Below are 22,035 nucleotides of genomic sequence, written 5' to 3' on the forward strand. Positions count from 1 at the left end.
CCACCCCCTTCCCCACCACGGAGACTAAGGGACCGTCCCGTGAAGCGGAAACTGCTCTCCTGGCTCTGACCCTCCTTGGTCGGGCGAGGCCCGTCTGGCCACAGGGTGTCCTGAATCTTTTGGCGAACTGCTCACCTACGCATCACCGTTTCTATTTTGCTTTATTTTTCCTACCAGAGTTAGGGTTTTTATTGCTGATTTGTAAGAGCTCTCTCTAGTGGGGTCCTCAGTGGTGCATTTTGCCCGTTGTCCATGCATTGACACCCTCACAGGCACGTGATTACGGAGCCCTGGGGAGGCTGTGACCCGGTGGGCGAGGGCGCCCGTGGGCCCCAGGCCCCTTGATGCCAGGTCCGTAGTGTTATCACTGCCTCTTACGGAGAAGAAGCGTGAGCGGCGCGTCCCGCCCAGTGCCCGAGCGGAGGCGCGCGGGAGCCGGGACCGAACCGGGCCTGAGCCGGAGCCGCCGCCTCCGCGCAACCCAGGAGCTGGGCGCCCGCGGCACCGAGGACGTGCACACGCCCTCCCGCTCGCAGACCGCAGAGACCGCGGCTGGAGAACCGCAGAGCCAGCGTGCGGGGCGGGGCAAGGGGTGGGGCCTGCGGCGGAAGTGTGGCTGGCGCGCGGCATTCTGGGGCCGGAAGCGGAGCTCACGTTGCCACCGGAGCGCATGGCGGCGCGGGGCAGCAAGCGGTGAGTTGAGAGTCTGGGGCCGATGAGGCTTCCCCGCGGCGCGCCAGTCCACAGGGGCCCCTCTGCGTCCCTCCGTGTCCGGGCAGCGGGGCGGGCACCGGGCTGGCGGGCGCTCGTGATTCCGGTGTCGGGCCCGCAGGCGCCTGGCGGAGCTGACGGTGGATGAGTTCCTGGCCTCGGGTTTTGACTCCGAGTCCGAGTCGGAGCCTGAAGCAGTCGAGGAAGCCGAGGCGCGGGCGGCGCGTGGAGCCTCCCGGAACCCGGACGGGCCAGGCGGAAGCCCCTCCGCCAGGTGAGCAGCATCCCTTTCGTCGTCCCGGAGCCCCAACCGCGGGGTGCTGGCTATTCCTGGGGCCTCAGCATTGAGGTCTGGGGATCGATGGCCCCTGCCCCGCACTCTCGTGCTTATGTACTCTTTCACCGGATGCTTACCAAGCGGCCGCTCGGTGCCTACCCGAGCCTGGTTTGGAGGCGGGCATAGGCCGGCCCGGGAGGCCCCCTTGGGCTGGGTGGAGCCAGGAAGTGCAGGGATAGACAGAAAGGGGAAGCTGGAGCGTGGCAGGCATCTTGTGCTAAGTGGAGTGAGAAGGTCGTTGGAAGAGGTGATAGATAACCAAAGACCTAAGGGAGCAGGCGCCGCCGCCGGTAGGGGAAGCGTGTCCTGGTGTTGCAGGCGCAGGACAGCCGGGCCCGGTTGGGAGCGGGCCTCCCGCGAGGGTGAGTGTGGCTGTGGCAGGAGAGGGGTGGACCTGGAGAGGTGATGGTGGGGCCCTTATAAGGTGTCCCAGTAACAAGGGAAGTCGCAGGGATTTGTGTGAGAGTGAAGGAATGGCACGTGACATATAAGAGCCACGTGGGCTGCTGTAGTCGCAGGGATGGGTACTGAAAGATGGTGCTGGTTAGAGAAGAGGTGGGGGGTGTGTGTTTGAAGATATTGCTGGTGAGAGCTCCTGACAGAGTGCATGCTGGGAATGAGAGACAGACAGAGGTTGACCTTTCACCTGAGTGCTTGGAAAGGTAGAGTTGCCACCACTGAGGTAAAGCAGGGGTGGGTAGAGCAAGTTTGGGGAGCCCTAGGTTCAGTGTTGTGCATGTTGGGTTTGAAATGCACCTGCTGAAACGTAGAGAGGCTGTGGGATGTGTGAGCTTGGAGCTTGGGGCTCAGAGCGATCTTAAAACCTAACCCCTAGAAATCCCCTGCCTTAGTTGTGGGTAGCTGTTGTGAGGGAGCAGGTTAGCCCCCTGTCTTCCCAGAAGAGGTCAGCAAGCTGGTAGTGGGAAGGCCAGGAAGCCTTACCTCCCACCCTTACTGGCTCTGCCCATCCATCTGACTGGATGACTGACCCCCATCTCCCCAGCCTACGTAAAGGCCGGGCATCTGAGCACAAGGACCAGCTTTCTCGGCTGAAGGACAAAGACCCCGAGTTCTACAAGTTCCTGCAGGAGAACGACCAGAGCCTGCTGAACTTCAGCGACTCGGACGGCTCTGAGGATGGAGAGGAGCAGCTGCACTCCCTGCCCGACATGCTGGAAGTGAGGGCCCGGACAGAGCTGGATGGGGGCAGGGGGCACACTCCTGGCCTCTACATCCTGCTCTAGCCCGGCCCTCTGTGTTTGGTGCAGGAAGCCAGTGAGGAGGAAGGCGAGGAGGACAAGGATGGGGCCTCCAGAGGATCGAAGGGGAAGAAGAGGGATTCTACCCCAGTGACCCTGGCCATGGTCGAGAGATGGAAGCAGGCAGCGAAAGTGAGAAATGGCTGGACACCCCCCCGCTCCCCGTGTGTGTGTGTGTGTGTGTGTGTGTGTGTCCCATTAGGAGTTGGCCTGACTCTGTTGAGTTACATGGTACTGTGCAGATGGGAGGTCCCCTCCTAGAAGCCAACTACTCCGCATAGCTCTTCCTCAGGCGAGGAGGCTCAAGGGCTGTGTTGTCTCCTCGTCAGATCCTAGCGGCTGTGCCTGCTCCTTTGCTCTCGGTTTCTCTCTTTGGCTCCTTGCTCTCTGAAGTCTCTTGCAGGCAGGATATGGTCTCTGTGCCTTTGGTAGTTGGTCAAGTCAGGCCCCTTCTTCTGAGGGTCTGGCCGTGGTTTCTGTAGGGAAAGGAAGGGATGGAAGGGGAGAACTACAGAAGCTGTGCACAGCTGGCCATTGTCCAGATCTGGGACCCTCAGCCCCTTCCCTGTGGTCCCTGAGCTGGGCTCCCTGCCCGCCCAGGAGGATTCTGAACTCTGTTTATTCCTGGCACATGGAACACTCACCCCACCTCTGCTTGTGTGAGAATGAGGGCGACAGGTGCCGGTCTCTCCTAGGGCAGGTTTGGGAGCTGCTGGCTGCCTCTCCCTCTGTCCAGCACAGCCGATGGCTCCCTTAACCTTCTGGGTTCTGTTGTCCCTTTAGCACCACCTAACTCCAAAGCTGTTCCATGAAGTTGTGCAGGCGTTCCGAGCAGCTGTGGCTACCACCCAAGGAGACCCAGAGGGTGCTGAGGCCATTAAATTCCAGGTCACAGACAGTGCTGGTGAGCTGGGGCCAGGGGACCTGGGTACAGGCTCTCTGTTCCATCTGCTGTTCTGTAAACAGCATTTCTGGTCCCTTCATTGCAGTGTTCAATGCTCTGGTCACCTTCTGCATCAGAGACCTCTTTGGATGCCTCCAGAAGCTGCTATTTCGAAAAGTTACAAAGGACAGCAGCAGGTGAGGGGGGATAGGGTGGGGGTACCGGGGCCCTGCAGTGTGGGAAAAGCAGAGATCTGGGACCTGGCAGTTCCCTTTGGGCTCAGCTGGCACAGAGGGATGTTGAGGGCAGCAGGCTCTCTCTGGGCTCTGGAGATAGGCTCGGCTCCCAGGGCCTGTAGGAGTGGCCCTTTCCTTTTCTCTTCCGGAGAAGGGACATTCTCGGCCCAGAATTTCTCCGGGACCACAAACTGCTTCCTTTTCTTTCCGATTTTCCCCGGTCAGAATTCTTTCTCCCTCTCCCTCCTCCCCTCTCCCTATCTCCCTTCCTCCCCTCCTCCTTTTCTCTCTCTCTTTCTCTTTCTCTATTCTTTTCATCTTCCTCTTTGGATGAACAGTCTTGTTCACTCTTTTTGCCCTGCAGCTGCTGGGTGTGTCTCCTGGGGGTCCTGGTGGATGGTGGTTTTGAGAACCTTAGCTTCCAGATTAAGAGTTAGAAGTAGATCGAGCAGAGAAGCTGTATTCAGAGGAGGGAGGAGGGCAGCAGATTGGTAGAACAGGGGTTACTTGGGGCAGGGAGGGCCACACAGCCCCATGGCCCAAATGCCTTTCAAAGGAAGAAAGATGTGTCCAGAGAGAGGCCCTCTGTCATCACCTGAGCCTGGTGGTGGTGGTCAGGCTGGCCTGATGGATTGAGGTGGTTGGGCCGAGTGGAGGCACCCTGTCTGTCCAGGGTATGGCGGAAGGGGACTGGCAGTGGGTGTGCGGCAGCAGAGGCAGTGCTGGTGGTGCCCTCCTGGGAAGGAGGCCGCTGGCTGCCCTTGCTGGAGGAAGTGGAAAGCACTGCCTTCTGGGCAGAGTGAGCTGCCATGGTGCCCCTGGCCTTTGCCCCTTCATGTACTTCAGCAGGTGGTTTTTAAAAAATATGTTTTTATTGGTTTTTAGATAGAGAAACATTGATGACAGAGACTCGTCTGTCAGCTGCCTCCCTCATGCCCCTATCTGGGATTGAGCCTGCAACGCACCTCTTGGTCCATGGGATGTCACTCAACCCACTGAGCCACACCAGCCAATTCAGGGTTTTGTTGTTGTTAATCCTCACAAGAGGGCATCTTTCCATTGATTTTTAGAGAGAATGGAAGGGAGGGGTAGAGACAGAGAGAAACGTTGGTGTGAGAAAGAAAGACATATCAATTGGTTGCTTCCCACACTCACTCTGCACCCCGACTGGGGCCGAGAACTGAGCCTGCAACTGAGGTACATGCCCTTGACTAGAGGAATTGAACCCAGGACTCAAGTCTGCAGGCTGATGCTCTATCCACTAAGGGAACTGGCCAGGGCGACTTTGATTTTTTTTTAAAGCTTGTTCGGGCCACAGAAAACCTGGTTGCAGTGGTGGTGGTTAGCACCTGGGTGTATGCCCTCTGGGAACCCTGGTGAAGTGGCAGTCTATCCCTCAGGCATTGGTCATGGCCACTCTCGAGAGGGTCTCTCCACAGGGCCCTGTGTCCTGTACATGGACAGAATGTAAACTGGGGGGTGTCTAAGGTTTGGGTCTCATTTGGTGGGGTGGGGTGGTCTCTGCAGGTTGCTGCAGCCGTCCAGTAGCCCGCTGTGGGGGAAGCTCCGGCTGGACGTCAAGGCTTACCTGAGCTCAGTCATACAGGTGTGGTGTCCATGGGGCGGGGGGGGGGGGGGGGACGCTGCTGGGTCACCAGGGCCTGGCCATGGGCAGTGGTCTGGTCCTTCTCTGTATCTCCATGTGGTGGGTTTCGTGGTGCTGACCTCCTGCTCCCCCAGCTAGTGGCCTGTGTGGCAGAGGCGACGGTGGCGGCAGCCCTCCTGCAGCACATCAGCAGCTCCGTGCCCTACTTCCTGACCTTCCCCAAGCAGTGCCGCATGCTACTCAAGGTGGGCATACCCGTTGGCGTGCTCAAGTGCATGTGGCTGCCCTTAAGCATAACCCCAAACCGGCAACACAGATGGGCGTGTGGGAACAGGTTCTGAGCCGAGGCTGCTTTCCAGCCATGTCCATGGACGCCTCTGGCCGGACTTGGGCAGGCCGGGGCCGGCTGTGACTTCTCGCTCGTTGCAGAGGATGGTGGTCCTGTGGAGCACGGGCGAAGAGACAGTCCGAGTGTTGGCCTTCCTGGTCCTCGTCAGAGTCTGCCGGCACAAAAAAGACACCTTCCTGAGCCCCGTCCTGAAGGTAGTGTGGCCAGCCCTCCCCACCCCGGGTTGAAAGGCTCAGCCTGAGGGGCTGGCAGGCTGCCTTCGTGGTCAGCACCTCACTGGGGCTGGCTCAAGGCAGAACCAGGTCTTTGTCACCTTTTCTCCCTGGGAAGGGGTGGTGACAATGATGGCATCCCTCCCCTATCCCTGCCTCTGTGGACTACAGTGTGCAGCTGTTCCCTCAGTGCACAAGGACATCGGTGTGGAGAGGGGCAGGGACCCTGGTGCCTGGCTCCAAACCAAGGGTGGCCTGCCTCGCATGGAACTTCCAGATCCCCTTGCATAGGCCTGGCAGCAGGCTCCTCCTCTCAGTCCCTCATGGTCCCTTTGCTGGTCCTCAGACTCGTTCCTGCTGGAGCTCGCCCTCCCTTGGTACTCTGACCGCAGACTCTGTGCCCAAGGTTTTGGGTACACCCTTGCGGAAAGGAGAGGGTCTGCAGCAGACACAGCTGGACTGTGGCTCTGAGAGGCAGGAGCTCTGAGGGTCAGACCCAGGTATTGTGGTGGGGCCTCGGGGCCTGGGAGCTCAGGCAGCTGTGACTGGTCTTCCGGCAGCAAATGTACATCACGTACGTGAGGAACTGCAAGTTCACCTCCCCCAGCACCCTGCCCCTCATCAGCTTCATGCAGCGGACACTGACCGAGCTGCTGGCGCTGGACACCAGCGTTGCCTACCAGCATGCCTTCCTGTACATCCGCCAGCTCGCCATCCACCTCCGCAACGCCATGACCATGCGTAAGAAGGTGTGTGGCCGGGCTGGACAGGGTCCTGGCTGTGGGGTTGGGAGGGGCACAGCCTGCTGGGGCCTGTGCACGTGGCGCAAAGGAGGGCCTGGGCCCTGGGACCCTGTTGACCTGGGGGCTTCCCTGCAGGAGACACACCAGTCCGTGTACAACTGGCAGTTCGTGCATTGCCTGCAGTTGTGGTGCCGTGTCCTCAGCACCATCTGCCCCAGCGACACCCTCCAGCCCTTGATCTACCCCCTCGCCCAGGTTGTCCTCGGCTGCATCAAGTGAGTCTGAGTGTGTGGGGCCCTGAGGCCTGGAGGGCAGGTCACAGGCTTCCTGCAGGGGTCCTCTCCCAGGTGGCCAGGTCTCTAGGGAGGGTCTGCGCTGCGGTCTGTTACTCAGTGACATCCGTGGAGGGGCTGGGCTGGAGCTGTCTTCGGTCTGTCCCCTGCGTGGGGGTACACCCAGGCTGGGTAGCTCGGCTCCCTGGTGGCTTGCACTGTGAGTGCCTCCCTTGGATCTCTGTCCGAGGATGTAGCAGCGTGCATTCTTGGAGAGGGCCACATGCAGTTTGAAGGGGATTGGGTTTATTCTCACAGGGTTCTTGGACAGAGCAGGTGGGGTCTGGTGTGTGGAATCCTGGATGTCATATTGGGCATGGGTCTCGGCAGAGAATGGAGGAGCTGTGCGTGGCCTGGTGGCTGTTGGCCAGGAGGGGGCAGCCCTGTCCTGAAGGAGAGTTGAAAGCTGGGATGAGAGGCTTGAATGAATGATCCCTACAAACACATTAAACTGAAACAAAGTTAGACCTGGTTGGGTGTCCCTTCAGCCCCATAACTGAGCAAGGAGTCAAGTCCTGAAGGCCTGTGTCTTGCCCTGTTCTGTCAGTAATCCGGTGGGGCAGGTGTGGCCAGTGACCCTGAGGGGTGATAGGGAGGATCCCTGCTGCAGCTGGGGCTCCAAGGGAAAGGTCAGGGCAGTGCCAGGAGGGTGGGGCGGGCTTGTGGGATCCCGGCGGGCCCGGCCTCGTCTCACTCCCATCCTCCTGCTCCTAGGCTGGTCCCCACCGCACGCTTCTACCCGCTGCGCATGCACTGCGTGCGCATCCTAACGCTGCTCTCCGAGGGCACCGGCACCTTCATCCCCGTGCTGCCCTTCATCCTCGAGGTGAGCAGGCAGGGCCAGGTGCTGCAAGGGCATCGCTGTCCTGCCTGGGCTGGTGGCATGTGTTAATTGGCAAGAGCAGCAGTGAGGGAAAGGAAGCTGCCTTGTGGGGTAGACCGGAGGGTGCTGGTTTTAAGGCACAGACCTGGGTCAATCTGGGCATTTGTCCGAGATGAGTGCGAGCGGGAGATCCAGGCCAGAAACCCAGGTCTAATTCCAAGGCTGCATCTGCCCTCTGCACGTCCCCATGTGTGTGCACAAGTGTGTGCATCTGCGTTGCATGCTCACACAAGCTCAGGCCAGAAATCACTCGTGGTTAGGCCCCAACCCTGGAAGCAAGCACCCTGCCCTCCCGGGACCACTTTGGTATCCACACATCATGGCTGCTTTTCATCTGGAGCTGACCTGAGCTCAGCTCTGTGGAGTCTCTTGATGGGGGTGCCTTTCCCAGTTGGGCTCTCCAATCTCGGCCCATGTGCCCCTCAGGAACTCATCCTGATCACCTGAGGCAGGGACAGAAGATTCGCGCACATAGAATGAACCCTCCCTGCCCCCCACCTCCCTAGCGCTGGTATCCTGGGGAGAGGTGCCCAGCTGGAGGCCAGTGGGTTGCCTTACTCTCCTGACGGGCGGCGGGGGCTCCTCCCCGAGGCAGGACCCACACAGAGCACAGCCTGCCCTCTGTAGAGGACGCAGAGTGGCAAGGTTGCCAGCTCCCGCCTGAGACCTCGTGCCCCTCAGTGTGTAGCTCCTGGGGATGCAGCACTCAGGCCGGGTTGTAGGGGAGGGTCAGCAGCAGCAGTAGGAGGAGGCCGGGGCCTGGGCACGCCATTGGCCAGGGTCCCACTCTGGGGGGCGAACAGCTCTTGGGCCAGGGGGTTCTGTGGGGCTGCAGGTCTGGTGTGGGTAGGGTGCAGTGGGATGTGGGCACTGCAGTCTGGCTGAAGAGGCCGTCGGTCCTGCAGGTTTTCCAGCAGGTTGACTTCAACAGGAAGCCGGGACGGATGAGTTCCAAGCCCATCAACTTCACTGTGATCCTGAAGTTGTCCAAGGTCAACCTGCAGGAGAAGGCTTACCGGGTGAGGCTGGCCTCCAGGGAGGGGATAGGGAGGGAGTGCCCCAGGTGGGGCCACCGCAGGATGTCAGAGGACGCAGGTCAGCATCCTGAGTGACCATGGAGGCAACAGGAGTGTGGACAGGAAGGGCTCGCTGCCCTGTGGAGGTTATGCATAGACTCGTAGGCTCCCAGGGTCAGGGAGCAGACACCTGTGGGCCCAGCCCCATGAACCTGAGTGAAGCTGTGGCTCCCCACCTCTTCCTGCCTTGGAGAGGGAGCTGGCATTCAGCCTGTGAGGGAGGTGCCTGAGCTCCTCTCCCGTTGCTCCTCAGGATGGGCTGGTGGAGCAGCTGTATGACCTCACCCTCGAGTACCTGCACAGCCAGGCCCATAGCATTGCCTTCCCCGAACTTGCGCTGCCCGCCATCCTGCAGGTGAGTGCCCATTGTCCGGTTGCCCTGCCCAGACCTCTCTGTGACCTACTGTGAGGCTGACTAGACTGTTTTAATGGCCTCAGCTCCCTGTATACACAGGGGCGGAAGAAGGCAGTCTTCTGGGTGTCAGCCACAGAGCCAGTGGTGGGACGCTGGCCTGGGTGACTACCAGGATCCCAGGCCTGCCACAGCCCAGGGACAGATGGCCCCGAGTCTTTCCTGGGACAGAGTGGGCTGGTCTCCTGACTGCATGCCTCCCCTGTGGTTCTGAGTATGGTGTGAAAGTAGGGCTGCCTCAGCTTCCTTCAGGCAATAGGGGAGCAGGTGTGCGTCCACCCTCCCGAAGCCCCTGATGGCTCTCTTTGGAGTCCTTTCCTTTTTAGCCTAGATGGCCTCCCGGGAGCGGTGCTGCCTGTCTGCATAGCCCTGGGTGGGGCTGCCTCCACCCAGTGCCTTGGCTTCGAGGCCCAACAGGACACGGTTTGGGTGGGCAAGGCTCTTTCTGGGCTTGAAGCTCCACAGGTTAGCACTTTTTTTTTTTTGTAAAGAGCCAGGCTTTGTGATTTACACAACTGCTTGATTCTGCTGTCGAAGGAAAAACCCACAAGTGGCCAAAATTGGTTTGGCTCAGTGGATGGAGTGTCGGCCTGCGGACTGAGGGGCCCCGGATTTGATTTTGGTCAAGGGCATGTACCTTGGTTGCGGGCACATCCCCAGTAGGGGGTGTGCAGGAGGTAGCTGATCAATGTTTATCATCAATGTTTCTAACTCTCTACCCCTCTCTCTTCCTCTCTGTAAAGAATCAATAAAATATATTCAAACAACAAACAAACAAAACCCCACAAGTGTGTAAATGAATGAGTGGCTGTGCCAGAACAGCTTCATGTACGGGGGATCCGAGGGGCCAGGCCTTGGTTCTCAGATGGTTCACCCCCGTGGCTCCACTTGTTTGGGTTTGGGCACACGTCGGGGGTGGGCCCCTGGATGTGTGCAGAGCAGCCCTGTGTGGAGCTGGCCGAGCCCCTCTTCCTTCTGCAGCTGAAGTCCTTCCTCCGAGAATGCAAGGTGGCCAACTACTGCCGGCAGGTGCGCCAGCTGCTGGAGAAGGTGCAGGAGAATGCAGACCACATCTGCAGCCTCCGCCAGAGAGCCTCCTTCGGCGTGGCCAACCGGCAGGCCGTGGTCAGTGGGGTGGACACCCGAGTATGGCTGGGGCTTGGGGTTTTGCCCAGGATGGGACATGACCCAAACCTTTTCCCACAGGATGACTGGGAGAAGCAGATCCGAGAGGAGGGGACTCCGCTCATCAAGTACTACAGCCACTGGCGGAAACTGAGGGACCGAGAGATCCAGCTGGAAATCAGTGGCAAAGAGCGGGTATGGGCTGAGAGGGTGTCGGAGCCTGGGCCTGCCTGGCTGGATTGTTCTGAGATGAGGACCTAGCACCCTGGCTATGACTTTAAGACGGGATGGGAGTGGAGCCCCTGTCTGCAAGGGCTGGGGCTGCCCTGAAGGATGCGGCTGTGACCTGGATGGGACTTAAAAGGCCAGTGGGTGGCTGGGGCCTCCTCCCTCACCTGGCAGGTAGTTGTCCAGGAATCAGTAGGGATGCTCACTAGGTTTTGGGAGGAAAAGTGGCCCAGCAGGTATTTGTGTGGAGGAAGAAAACAGGACACCGGGTCTAGGTGTGGAGTCGGGACGAGGGTTCTTGCTGGTGGCTGTGACCGGGCTGGCACCCAGGGCGCCCGCACACCCTCACCTCCTGCTGCGGTTTGGGTCTCCAGCTGGAAGATCTGAACTTACCTGAAATAAAGCGGCGGAAGCTGGGAGACAGAAAGGATGAGGACAGGGCGGAGCTTAAGGACCTCTTTGACCTGGACAGTGATGAGGATGCTGCTGTGGACTTCTCAGAGAGAGGTGGGCCTGCATGGCTTGGCTGGAACTCCCAGGGGTTGGGCATCAGGCCCGGAGGAGCACCACCTACTCCCACCTCCGCTCCTGTTTGCTGGGGCCACTCCGTCCTTCCCCACCACTTTGCTTTCTCTGAGGTGGGCCTCCTGGAATTGGAACATGTGTTCCTAGGCCTTGTCCCTCTCCCCACTACTCTCCAGGGCAGTTCTGAATGTTTCCCACTTGCACAAAGGAGGCCCAAGGGGAGGGTGGGTGCTGGGCTGAGCCCAGCTACCCTCCCCTTGTGTCTCTGCTTGTGGACCCCTCCCATGGGCTCTTTCCCTTGGCCCCCAGTTACACGTAGGTCTCCTGGAGCTCAGCAGGGGATAGAGGAGGAAGACCAGGATGAAGACAAGGACAGCAGCAGTAGCGGTCAAGAAGTTAGCAACTCAGAGGGTGAGTGCTTCCTGGGGTCAGGGTGCTGTGCCCTTTGAGCCTGTGTGCCCAAGGCTCCTCCCTGGGGATATAGGGCCAGTTGCTCTGTTCCTGCTGGCCCTGGCAGCCAGCAGCAGTGGCACATATAAATTAATTAGTGCTGTGATTAATTAGTGATGAGTAACCCCCAAGTTGGCTTCTTTCTGATAAAGCAGAATTTATGTAGTCTCCGTGTCTCCCTGCAGATGGAGGCTCAGATGCAGAGTCAGGGCTGGCCCCCCGGGAGCTGTGGCAACTGCTGGCCCAGGGGCCGGAGGATGAACTGGAAGACCTACAACTCTCTGAGGAGGACTGAGGGCCACTGCCCTGGGCTGCCTGCGGTCCCCCATCTCACCAGCAGTTTGGCCTTATGTATGAGGCCTTGGGGTCAGCGCTCATACCCCAGGAAGGACAGTAGAAGGCGGACAGGGCTTTATTTTTACAACATAAAAGACCAGGAAGTACCAAGCACTGTGCTGATCACTGGAGTGGCAGCCTTGGTGACTGACACCTGCATTGTGGAGCATGCCCACTGCTGCACCTGAGGGTGCTGGGCACCCCTGAGGGAAGCTGAGCTCTCACCTGATATCAGGATGCTGAAATCTCACTGCAGTCCCAGTTCCCAAGGGAGCCAGGGGCCGCCTGGCCAGCGAACTGCTCGTCTTTGGTTTGTCAGCAGCACCCAGGTTGGATCCCAGGCGTGTGCGCCAGGCTCTGCGCCACCCCCAGAAGTCTTTGAAAACACATTCTTTTCCTCTTAAGTCACATGTTTTCTTTTTAAAAGTTCTTTGTGTTTTTGCTTCCAAAACCAAAGGAAAACCAGCTGTGCAGAGGAGCATTTGTATTGCAGTGGCTGGCACTAAAGAGTGGAGGCCTGTACAGGCCCCCCCACAACTCAGCACAGAGGGTGGGTGGGGTCTGAAGGCCCTGGAAGCAGGGCCACGGTCCCATTTTCTTGCTTGGGTGAAGCTTGGCCAGCAGTGGGCTGTCCCCCTCCATAGGGTGAGGGGGTCATTGCTGGAGACAGGGGCTGCTCCCCTAAGGTGAGCTCCTGCTCGGGGGCCTGCAGTGCTGGTGGCTGCAGTGGCAATGCCACCGGGAAGCTGGCCATGTAGAAGACTCGGCCCAGGCGCTTGGCCACCTATGGAGAGAGGCCTGGGTTGGGGGTCTGCAGCCAGGAAGGGCCTCGTGCTGTCCCTCCAGGATGTGGGACCACCGCCCCACTGGCACGCACCTGCGCCCGGATCTTGAGAGCAGGCCCCAGCTTCAGGCCCATCGTGGTCAGGAGGTGCTCCTCGGTCAGCAGGGGCAGGGTCTCCCCATCTATCCCCTGTTCTCTGAAGACCTGGTGGAGTGAGAGCCTGTCAGAGCCCGAGTGGGAACTGCCTGGTTGCCTGCAAACTCCCTCAGCCAGGCCAAAGCTGTCAGGTCAGGGTGGGGTGGTGGAGGGCTCGAGGCTTTGGAAAGTGGAGCCAAGAGGAGCTGTTTGTGAAGTTTTAGGGAAAATATTCATGTGAAAGAAAACTTGGTCATACGCCTATGTGGAAGGCACAGCACTGCGGGTGGGGATGGGAGCATGCACGGTGCCCCCATACCCTTTGAGGAGGGGAGGAGGGGGTGAGGAGAGGCACGGGGGACAGCAGCTCAGAACCATCTTGGGCAGGTGCCCCCTCACCCGTGTGTATTCTCCACAGCCAGACAGGCCCCCCACAAAGCTGCAGACATCATCCACTGTCCACTTGCTGATGTCCTCAGGGGCGGTGGCCTCCTCCCCATCACTGAAGAGTCCCCCCGTGGCTCCTGGTTGGGAGGGGGTGTTACTAGGACTGTGGCTGCCTCTTTTCCAGATTCCCATCCATCTGCTGACCTCTGCCCTTGTCCAGATCATGACTAAAAGGGCCTTTCCCCCCCCCTTGGATTTTCCTAAGAGGAAGTGGGGGGAATAGTCTCCTTCGACCCCCCCCTCCACCCCTCCCACCTCCATTGAAGGTTCTAAATCATTGGGGTGCCCACCTGTGTGTAAGTAGGGGCTGACGCAGGGCACGTTCAAGGGCAGAGATGGGGGCAGCACGGACCCTGAGAGAAGTCCCTTCCCCTCAGAGCTGGTCTCTCCAGTTGGGTGGGGGCCCCCGCCCCCAACAGTCACCATCTCGGAGTCCTCTCCATCCGAGTCCTTGGGCTCATCCTCGGAGCCATCCAGTACCCAAAGCCCAGCCCTGGTGGTCTCCTTGGGCCGGGCTGAGGCCGGGCTAACGCTCCCTGTCCGAGGGGTGCGGCGGGTGGGCTCCCGAGGCGGCGGGGTGGGGGAGCCGGAGGGTCCCTGCGGGGGCAGCGCCAGCCTGGGTGTGGAGCTGGGTCTCAGCACCAGCAGGGCGTCTGCGCCTTCCGGCGGGCGCAGCGCAGATTCTGGCGCCAGCAGCTGAGGACGGTGTGCGCCCTCCAGCTCCTTTTGCCGCAGCAGCTCCGCCGACATCTCCAACCTGGGCCGGAGGGAGGGAGGGAGGGAGGGGGCAGGGTCAGGACCCAGCGAGCGGGACGGGTCCACCTCCGGCCCAGCCAGCCCCGCCACCTACCGCGCCAGGTTCTGCTTCCGCAGGAGCTCCTGCTGCCGGGCGAGCAGCTCCGCCTGGGCGGGGGGCAGGAAGCCAAAGCCTGGGGAAGGGGACAGTCCACGAAGCGGGTGGCCGAGTGGTCCATGCCCCCCAAGCGCCTACCCCCACCCCCGGCTGTCCCTGGCAGGGTTGGGTCCTAACGGAACACTCGCGGACGCTGGTGGGGCACGGGCAAACCGTGTGGCCCCGAACGCACGGGTCCCCCAGGACACAGCCTCCAACACCCGCCTCCTCCTCACCTGGGGTCTGGCACAGAGCCGAGGGCACCCCCAAAAAGGGAGGCCTGAGGTGGGGGCCCAGAGCGATGTGCGGAGCATTCTGGGGCGACAGCAGGGGGGCCGGCTGGGACAGCTCCCTGTGGACGGCAGGGCGGTGAACACCGTGCGCCCCTTCCATTCCCGGAACGCCCCGCCCCGCCCCGCCGCCGGCCGCGCCGCTAATTGCGGCCCCGCTGGCGGCTGGAGCGCCGCTCCCCTTCGGCCTCGGGTCGCGCGCCGCCCCCGCCCTGCCCCCGCCGGCGGCGCCAATTAATCTCGGCGGCGGCGCGGAGGCTGACCCGGCGGGCGGCGGCGGCGGCTGCGGCGGTAATTACCCGGCGCGCCGGCCCTCGCCTCCCCGTCCTCGGACCCGCGCGGCCAGGGGCGGAGCACAATTAGCCGCGACTCGGGAGGCGGCTGCAGACGGCGCTCTGGTGGGGGCTGCGGGGAGCGGGGAGCGGGCCAGAGGCTGAGATCGCTGCAGCTCTTCCCGCCCCATCCCTCGCTCGCTCTTCTTCAGGTCTGCCGTCCCCTCCCCCCTTCCTGGGGCCTCCGGGCCGCAACGAGCGTCTGTGTCGCCAAAGGCTCGAGTCTGAGTCGATGCTGCTGGAGGCAGGGGCCTCCGACGTCCGAGTTCTGCCTTCTGCCCCCTCTCCACAAGTCCCCCAATCTGCATCTGGCGCCCTCACCTATCTGTTGGGGGATCCAGGCCCTCAGTTGTCTCGGGGCACCTGGATTCAGCAGGTCCCACAGTTGATCGATGGAAAGAGAATTGTCCTTAGCACTCCAACCAGAACGGGGGTCACCCCCACGCATTCTACCCCAAGAATATTTTTCTTCGGGCCTCTGCCAAGCTCAGGAGGGCCTCAGGTCCCTTCTGCACGATAAGCTATGAACCCAGGGCCAGCCCAGTGGCTGGGATGAGTCAAGGTGGCTGACAAGTATGAAGGGCAGGCTGCCACCCTGACCTGCAGAAACCAGGTGATGTCTACCCACCCCAGCAACAAGCACCGTGACTAGGGGGGCCTCTGAGATGCAGACACACCAGTACCTCTCTGAAAAGGATGGGGTGCCAGCTGGAGCTCTGCCCTCTCGGTGTTGAGCCAGGCCCTGCTTCCGACGTTGACCTGTGGGCGTGGGCAGGTGGACTTCCAGGCCACTGGGGCTCCTCACAGCTGCTGCTGCCACTTCCTGCCGGACCCTCAGGAGGTCTGGGGAAGGGGCGACAACAGCAGTGACCCAGAGCCCCCTGGGCTCTCACCCCCCTACCCTGGGCAAGCGCAGGGCACTGGCCAAGGACACCAAGACCGGAGAGCACGTCCTCACACTGACCCAAAAAGACCACAGGGCAAGGGAGACAGATCATTACGGTGCAACAGGATGCTGGGGTGGGAGTGGGAGGCACCCATCTGTCTTGGGAGGGGGCCAGGATAGCTTTTGGAAGTGATATGGGGATGTTAGTAACCAAACTGCAGTGGGAGGGGTGAAAGGGGGGGGGGCCCAGCAGGCAGGGGAGGCTGGGGGTGCATGAGTGTTGCTGATATTGAGTTCAGAGAGCATGGAGACCAAGGCTGCAGGAGCCTCGAGAAGGGGGGGGGGATGCCCAAGGTAGAGGGCGCCGACTTGCTCCTGGAGGGCAGTGTGGTCTCCAACCCCAGACTGAGGCTGCGCAGGCGGCCCCCTCCTAGGTACACGCTGTGCACTCCACCCAGCGCCTGGTGCTCTGCTACCCATCCGCCTCCCTCCAGCCTGCTCGGGGCCGGGCCTCCGAGTCCCCCCGCGGCCCCCCCCGTGTGTGCAGGCTCCCGCCGCCGCCGCCGCCGCCGCCTGTTTATAAATTAATTACCCGAAAAGCGGAGGTGGGCCCTGCCCGGGCCGGGTGCCAGCCCGCAGAGCCCAGCCGGCGCGGCCGCCTGCATCGATCCCAGCGGGGCCTCCGCGCCCCCGCGCGCTGGCGGCCGGGTTATTTACAGTCGGCTCCGCGGCGGGGGCGGCGGCGCGGGCCGTGATTGACAGCCCAGCTCGCGGCACTGCTCCCCGGCGGCCGGCAGCCCCTCCCCCGCGCAGGCCAGCCGAGCCGGCCCCAGGCAGGGCAGGGAAAGCAATTAAAAAGAGAGATTTTTAAATTATTAACATTTGGTGAATAATTCAGGCTCTCGGTGCCTCACTGCCCTGGGGGACGGTGCCTGTGTGAGGAGAGGAAGTCCTGCCCCCTCTCCTAGCACCCCCCACCCATCTTCCAGCCACAACAGCCAAGCTCCGCAGACTGGGGGCTGGGGTCAGGATGCAGCTGGGCAGGGTGCTGAGGTGTGACCTCGCGATGGTGGGTGGGACTCCCAAGCTGAGAGCTGAGACGGACAGATGGTCAGGGCTGTGGACAGGGTGGGGCATGGGGAGGGACAGGCGCCTCCAGCCAGGCTTCTGAGTACCAGTGAGGTCCTCCTGGATCCACCAGGGAAGTTCCTAAGGCTGCTGCTCCCCCTCGTCCCCCTTCCCCCTCCCCCTTTCCCTCTTCCTCCTCCCCCTCCCCCTCCCCCTCCCTCCTTTCCCACAGGCAGGCCCAGGGCTCCCTGGAGGCGGCCCTGACACTGTGGCGCCCTTCTGCTGGAGTGGAGGCCTGCAGTGTAGACAGGGACAGGACTGCCCGCATGGATGGCAGGGGCATCAGCCCCCACTCCCACTCAGGCTCACAGTGAAATGAGTGTCTGCATGTGGCGAGGGTGTGTGTGGCCCTGCAGGTGATAGAGTGGGGCTGAAGGGGACATGCAGGTGGGGGTAGGGGTGGGGCCGCAGGGGACCTGTTAGTGGGGTCCTTCTTCAGGCAGAGGGAGGTGAGTCACGTCTCTGCCCACCTCCAGGGAGCTTGCTTCTGAGGCCCTGCACCCAGTGCAGCCTTGTTAGCAGCCAGAGACCCCTGGGTTTCTTTTCAGGGCGAGTATCAGCTTCACGGGCAGGGAGAGCCCAGCACGGGTAGGGGGACACTTGGTAAGGGACACATACCATGGCTGGGGAGGCCCAAGTGGTAGAGACGCTGCGGGTCCTCAAAGGTGCTGGCCTCACTCAGTGCGGACATGAGCCGGCGGTAGTGATCCTCGGGGGCCATGCTGGGCCCCAGCTCTGACAGCAATAGCGTCTCTGCGTGGGGGGAGCATATGGGGAGGCGTCTCCTTCAGGTACCGCCCCAGTGGAGAGCCTGGGCTGACCCCACCCTGTACAGGGTCTCGTTATACCCTCCCCTTCCTGTGACCTGCCCCCTCCACTTCCACCCCCATGGGGCTCCCACCTTGGGGGGACTTGCTTCGAGCCTTCTTCTCCAAAGGGCAGTCAGTGCTGATGTGGGGGGAGCGGCCTAGCCTCTTGCCCAACAGGTCACCTGGGGAGGGTAGAGTGAGCCCCGCTATGTATCTCAGGGCTTGGAGGGATGGAGATTGAGAAGAGCAGGGAGGGAGAGGGACAACCCAGACTCAGTAATTCCAGCCTCTGGCCCTGTCCAGCCCCAGGTCAACCCAGAACCACACCCATCACTGCTCAGGATGTCTGTAGGTCCTGGCCACATCAAGGCCCTGACTAGCCAAGCTCCAGGCCTCAAGCCAGAGGACAGTGCTGGCCCTGGGCTCTGGGTATGTGTGTGATGTGATGGCACATTTCTGGTAATAGCCTCAGGTGGCAACTCAGGACCCCACAGGCATCCTGCTGCCCCCACCCAGCCAGATGGTTGTCCAGTGCGAGTGTAGGCCTGCTCACCACCTGCCAGAGGGAGAAGAGGCTCCTGTGCTACTCCCAGGACAGGGATGAGGACTGCCCCACACTTTCTGCTCATGGAGGCCTGGGGATGGGGTGCAGGAGCTGCCACCTCTGTGACCCAGGGCAGCCAGGACACCTCGGAGAAGGGACACTGCCATCAGCTCCAGAGCCTAATTCCTTTTCCTTATTCCCTTAATCTGTCATTTTTATCAGCCCAGGAAGTGCGGCGCGATCAATCTCCACTTTACAGCTGACAGAATGGTGCTAATAACTTATTGATCTTGGCCACCTTGCTGCCACTGGCCTGCCCCATCCTTACCTCAGGGGCCTGGCAGGATGGAGGCACAGCCAGCATGAGACCCCTAGGGAAGCCCAGTGGACAGCCGGTGGCCTCAGCGTCTCAGGTAGGAGGGCCGCATATCCAACTATGGCTGGCCTGAGCTTGGGCCCGGGCTGGGTCCACACCCCAACCTGCACATAACCCAGGGCTCTCACCTCCCTGTGACCTGCTTCCCATTGTCCACAGTGGAATCCCCGACCCTTTTCTATATAGGGGGGGAGAGGCCCCCCCGCGTGGTGGCTACATAAGGTCCTGCCAGAGGGCCAGGTGACTAGTCTGCAATGAGGGCCACATTTATGCAGAAACACAACCTACATCCAGAAGCAGGCGCCAACCACAAGGTGCTGCCACCACTCACCTGAGTCCCCCACAGTCCTCCCGACCTTCCCACTCAGGGGCCAGGGAGGGGCTGGGGCTGTGGGGACAGGATTAGCAGTGGTATCTGGGGTAGAGCAGATAAAGACAGGCAGGTGACCCCACGCCAGGGCCACAGGAACAGAGGCAGGCAAAGGGTGCTACAGCTCCGAGGAGGGGCCGAGACCTTGGTGAAACCTGGAACCAGTGCACAGGTGGCACTTCCTGCAGAGCAGTGGTGACCTCGGCACAAAGTGAGAGTGAGGACACCCTGACCCAGCCATGCAGGGCCCCCAGCACAGCCTGGCTGGGGCTGGGCACACGTGTGGCGCAGGCGCCCTGCTGTCCAGGGTGGGCTCCCTGGCTCAGAATATCTCAATCATCACGGGGCTCCAGAGGCTCTGCCGATCGATGGGGCAATTAGATTTTTATCAGCCGCCTGCTCAGCAGCCTCCAGCGTGGCTCTAGAAGCAGCCCCCACCCCAGGCCCTTCCCAGGCACAGGCATGGGGGGGCACTAATGGGACACTCCGGGGGCCCAGGATGCTGGCACCCCTGCCCAGCCTGCCTGAGAACTGCAGCCGCTGCTGGAAACTTCGCTGCCCAGGGCTCCTAGGACAGCCAGGGACCCTGCCAGCTCCTTTCCCAGCCCACAGCCCCGCTCTCTTGAGCTGCCCCTCACAGAGCCACCCCTCTTAGGTGAACCCAGAGCTCCTGGGCCAGCACCTTCCTACCCAGTCTTCCTGCTCTCAGTGAGGGACCCTTCCCTCTCGGGACCCCGTGTGCTGTGGGGCTGGAGGGTGCTCAGTGCATGCCATTTGCAGGTGTGCCTTTCTGAGCCTCTGAGACCCGCAGATCCCTGACCGCCTTGCCTCTGCTCACAGCGGCAGACAGAAGCCTCGCCACTCCAAGCCCACCGCAGCAGCAGCCACCATGGAGCCACTGCCTCCGCCCCCGTCTGCCCTGCTGGCCGGGATTAACACAATTACCATCACATGCAGCCCCAGGGGACAGCCGGCCTCGCCACCTCCCTCCTCCTCCACTGGCCTCCCTGGCTGCCTGCCAAGGCTGGGGGGGGGGGGGGGGAGCCGGCATCCAGGCCACTGAACAGATACTGGAAGGGCGCGGCAAGGGCTGTCCTCAGGCGAAGCTGCTGTGGCCCTGGCAGCCCCCTCCTGACCCCTGGTGCTCCCGGATCCTCACCTGGACCTCCCAGGCCTATCTCCACACCGCTTCTCTGGAATTCACAGCGGCTCTGATGCTCAGGCATAACGAGGTGGCTGCTGCGATGCAGGCTGGATAGGAGTGTGGGAAGGTCGCTCTCCTGGCTGCAGCAAGGCAAGATGGGGAAGGTGGGACCCATGAGGCAGGGTGCCAGACCAAGCTTGAGTGTGGTCACGTACAGCATCAGGGGACAGCATCTGAGTGCGACCATGCCTTCTGCACACCTCCGGGGTGGCCTGTGACCCCACATGTGTGAGCATCCCTGTAGCAGGACCAACATCGAACAGCTAGTACCTGCCAAGTGTCTGTTATGCAGTGGAACTTGCACACAGACCCCACGACAGGTCCGGGGAGGGTCTGTGCAGAGCTGGGCTGGCACAGCCTTGCCATGCTCTCTCTAGTGACCAGGACTGTGCCCATGCTCCCTACTGGGAAGGCAGCCAGGCACCCACCAGGCAGGGCACCTGCCCCGGGGAGCCCGGGTACACACTGTCACGTGTGTGCAGCACTTACTGAAGCCCTGGCTGCTTCAGAGAGAACGCTGCCCACACTATTTTAACTAAAACTTGCAGCCAGCCAGGGACCCCCAATTTCTTCAAATAAGGAAACCAAGGGTCAGACCAAAGGCCAGCACATGAATGGAGACGCACATTCATGACACACAGGCACATGCACTCATGGGGGCCACAGCCCTGTGGACCTCCGGACAGGGACACAGGCATGGTGGGAGCCTGCTCACCTCTAGGATCCCAGCAGAACCTCGGCCAGGCCTTGGGGGGCGGGGGGAGGGGAGGGCTTAGGGTAAGCATGTAGTAACTCTTCTGTTCTCTTGCTTCTGTTCCTGTTAAATCAGCTCAACCCTATATTACAGAACCCCAGAGAGAAGAGGGAGTGAGGAAACCCCAGTGCAACTTGTAGAGATGGCGGCCCACTCCATAAGTGAAGAAGGGTCACCTGCCACCTTGCAGATAGAGTTGGGACAAGACAGAGGAGAAGCCAAAACCGGTTTGGATAGAGCGTCAATCTGCGGACTGAAAGGTCCTGGGTTCGATTCCGGACAAGGGCACGAACCTTGGTTGCGGGCACATCCCCAGTGGGGGGTGTGCAAGAGGCAGCTGGTGGATGTTTCTCTCTCATCGATGTTTCTAACTCTCTATCCCTCTCAATTCCTCTCTGTTTAAAATCAATAAAATAAGAAAATAATAATAATAAAAAAAAGACAGAGGAGAAGCAGGAGGGACTGCCCCCTCCCCCCCAGCACCCTTGCTCCCTGGCCCACCTGTAACCAAGCAGTCTCCTGTCTGGGCCACTGCAGGGGGACCTCCATGGAGTGACCTGGAACCGACCCTAAACCTCATTAAGTAGCCCTGCAACTTGGCCTGGGCGGCTGAGCAGTTAATCCAGGGCTGTCCCCTAAGCAGATCAGTTTCAGCACCAAAGACGCCAGGGCTGGGCTCCCTCCCACCTCACCCTCAGGAGAGAAGGTGCCCCCCGCCGTAGGGGGTGGGGTGGGAGCAGGTACTGCAGAGGACTAATTAGAAGCTAATCCACCCCCTCACTCATCCTCACCAACTTGAGGGGGCTAGGAGATGAGCTGCTGCCTCAGCACCAGGGTGGGGTGGAGCTTAGAGGCAGGGCCGATGTTTCCCTCAGGTTCCCAGGGCTCCTGCAGAAGGTGACTGCTAGGTGAGAACTGGCCTCCACTTCAGCCACCAGTTCTTTCATGCACAGGTCATTTGGGCACTCGGAGGTGCAGCCCCTTGGGGGTGATGCCCATTGGAAACCAGGACACCCCACTCTTTGCCTTGAGGGTTCACTCCAAGATAGACAGTCCCTGCCCTGGGAAGTCTGTTCTGGTCACTCACTGAACAAATTACATGACAAAGAAACTTTGCACACACTAACTGATAATAGGTGAATCCTCACCGGGCATCCAGCATGAATTCTCAAAGCCATGAAAACACCCTCTCTCTCACCTGTTATTTGTTACTCACAATTTGTAGGGGGACTCTGAGGTTCCCTGGGGGACTGAGTGGAGGAGGGTGTGCTGAGAGGAGGAAAAGGAGCCTTAAAGGCTTCCTCAGCGACCAACACCCTGCTCAGTCCTTTCCCACCTCTTGGCCAGCTCAGGGGTTCCGACAGGGCAGGGACACGTCTGC

At 61.0% G+C, this 22,035-nt stretch overlaps 2 protein-coding genes across 5 annotated transcripts in view; one reads left to right on the top strand and one right to left on the bottom strand.

Annotated features, from left to right (window-relative positions):
• On the top strand, positions 1 to 12,107 carry NOC2L (NOC2 like nucleolar associated transcriptional repressor). 3 transcript variants are annotated; one of them, XR_004987673.2, is made up of 19 exons: positions 1 to 693; positions 833 to 985; positions 2,052 to 2,226; positions 2,317 to 2,439; positions 3,091 to 3,211; positions 3,297 to 3,387; positions 4,954 to 5,032; positions 5,167 to 5,277; positions 5,462 to 5,575; positions 6,154 to 6,342; positions 6,472 to 6,611; positions 7,383 to 7,494; positions 8,457 to 8,570; positions 8,881 to 8,982; positions 10,021 to 10,164; positions 10,246 to 10,359; positions 10,767 to 10,899; positions 11,190 to 11,328; positions 11,553 to 11,590. XR_004987673.2 is itself a non-coding variant. In XM_036436438.2 (19 exons), exons 1-19 carry the CDS (start codon positions 671 to 673, stop codon positions 11,660 to 11,662), a joined length of 2,247 nt encoding a protein of 748 aa, XP_036292331.1. In that variant the 5' UTR covers positions 10 to 670; the 3' UTR covers positions 11,663 to 12,107. The 3 variants fall into 3 exon arrangements, 2 of the variants coding, with proteins under 2 accessions (XP_036292331.1, XP_036292330.1); XM_036436438.2 differs by having other exon boundaries at positions 10 to 693; positions 3,094 to 3,211; positions 11,227 to 11,328; positions 11,553 to 12,107; XM_036436437.2 differs by having other exon boundaries at positions 12 to 693; positions 11,227 to 11,328; positions 11,553 to 12,107.
• The window catches only part of SAMD11 (sterile alpha motif domain containing 11), an 18,630-nt gene continuing 8,361 nt past the window's right edge, over positions 11,767 to 22,035 (bottom strand). Inside the window, exons 5-14 of one of the 2 annotated variants that reach the window (XM_036436434.2) lie at positions 19,856 to 19,980; positions 17,499 to 17,588; positions 17,216 to 17,350; positions 15,267 to 15,426; positions 14,198 to 14,313; positions 13,920 to 13,998; positions 13,360 to 13,826; positions 13,022 to 13,146; positions 12,581 to 12,691; positions 11,767 to 12,487 (exon numbers count right to left, since the gene is read on the bottom strand). In XM_036436434.2, the coding sequence (XP_036292327.1) occupies positions 12,242 to 12,487; positions 12,581 to 12,691; positions 13,022 to 13,146; positions 13,360 to 13,826; positions 13,920 to 13,998; positions 14,198 to 14,313; positions 15,267 to 15,426; positions 17,216 to 17,350; positions 17,499 to 17,588; positions 19,856 to 19,980 (1,654 nt within the window). In that variant the 3' untranslated portion in view covers positions 11,767 to 12,241. Of the gene's footprint in view, positions 12,502 to 12,580; positions 12,692 to 13,021; positions 13,147 to 13,359; positions 13,827 to 13,919; positions 13,999 to 14,197; positions 14,314 to 15,266; positions 15,427 to 17,215; positions 17,351 to 17,498; positions 17,589 to 19,855; positions 19,981 to 22,035 lie in introns of both variants that reach the window. The other variant, XM_045581200.1, reaches the window with a different exon arrangement.

Source organism: Pipistrellus kuhlii, unplaced genomic scaffold (assembly GCF_014108245.1).
Source record: "Pipistrellus kuhlii isolate mPipKuh1 unplaced genomic scaffold, mPipKuh1.p scaffold_m20_p_137, whole genome shotgun sequence".
Lineage (NCBI taxonomy): Eukaryota > Metazoa > Chordata > Mammalia > Chiroptera > Vespertilionidae > Pipistrellus > Pipistrellus kuhlii.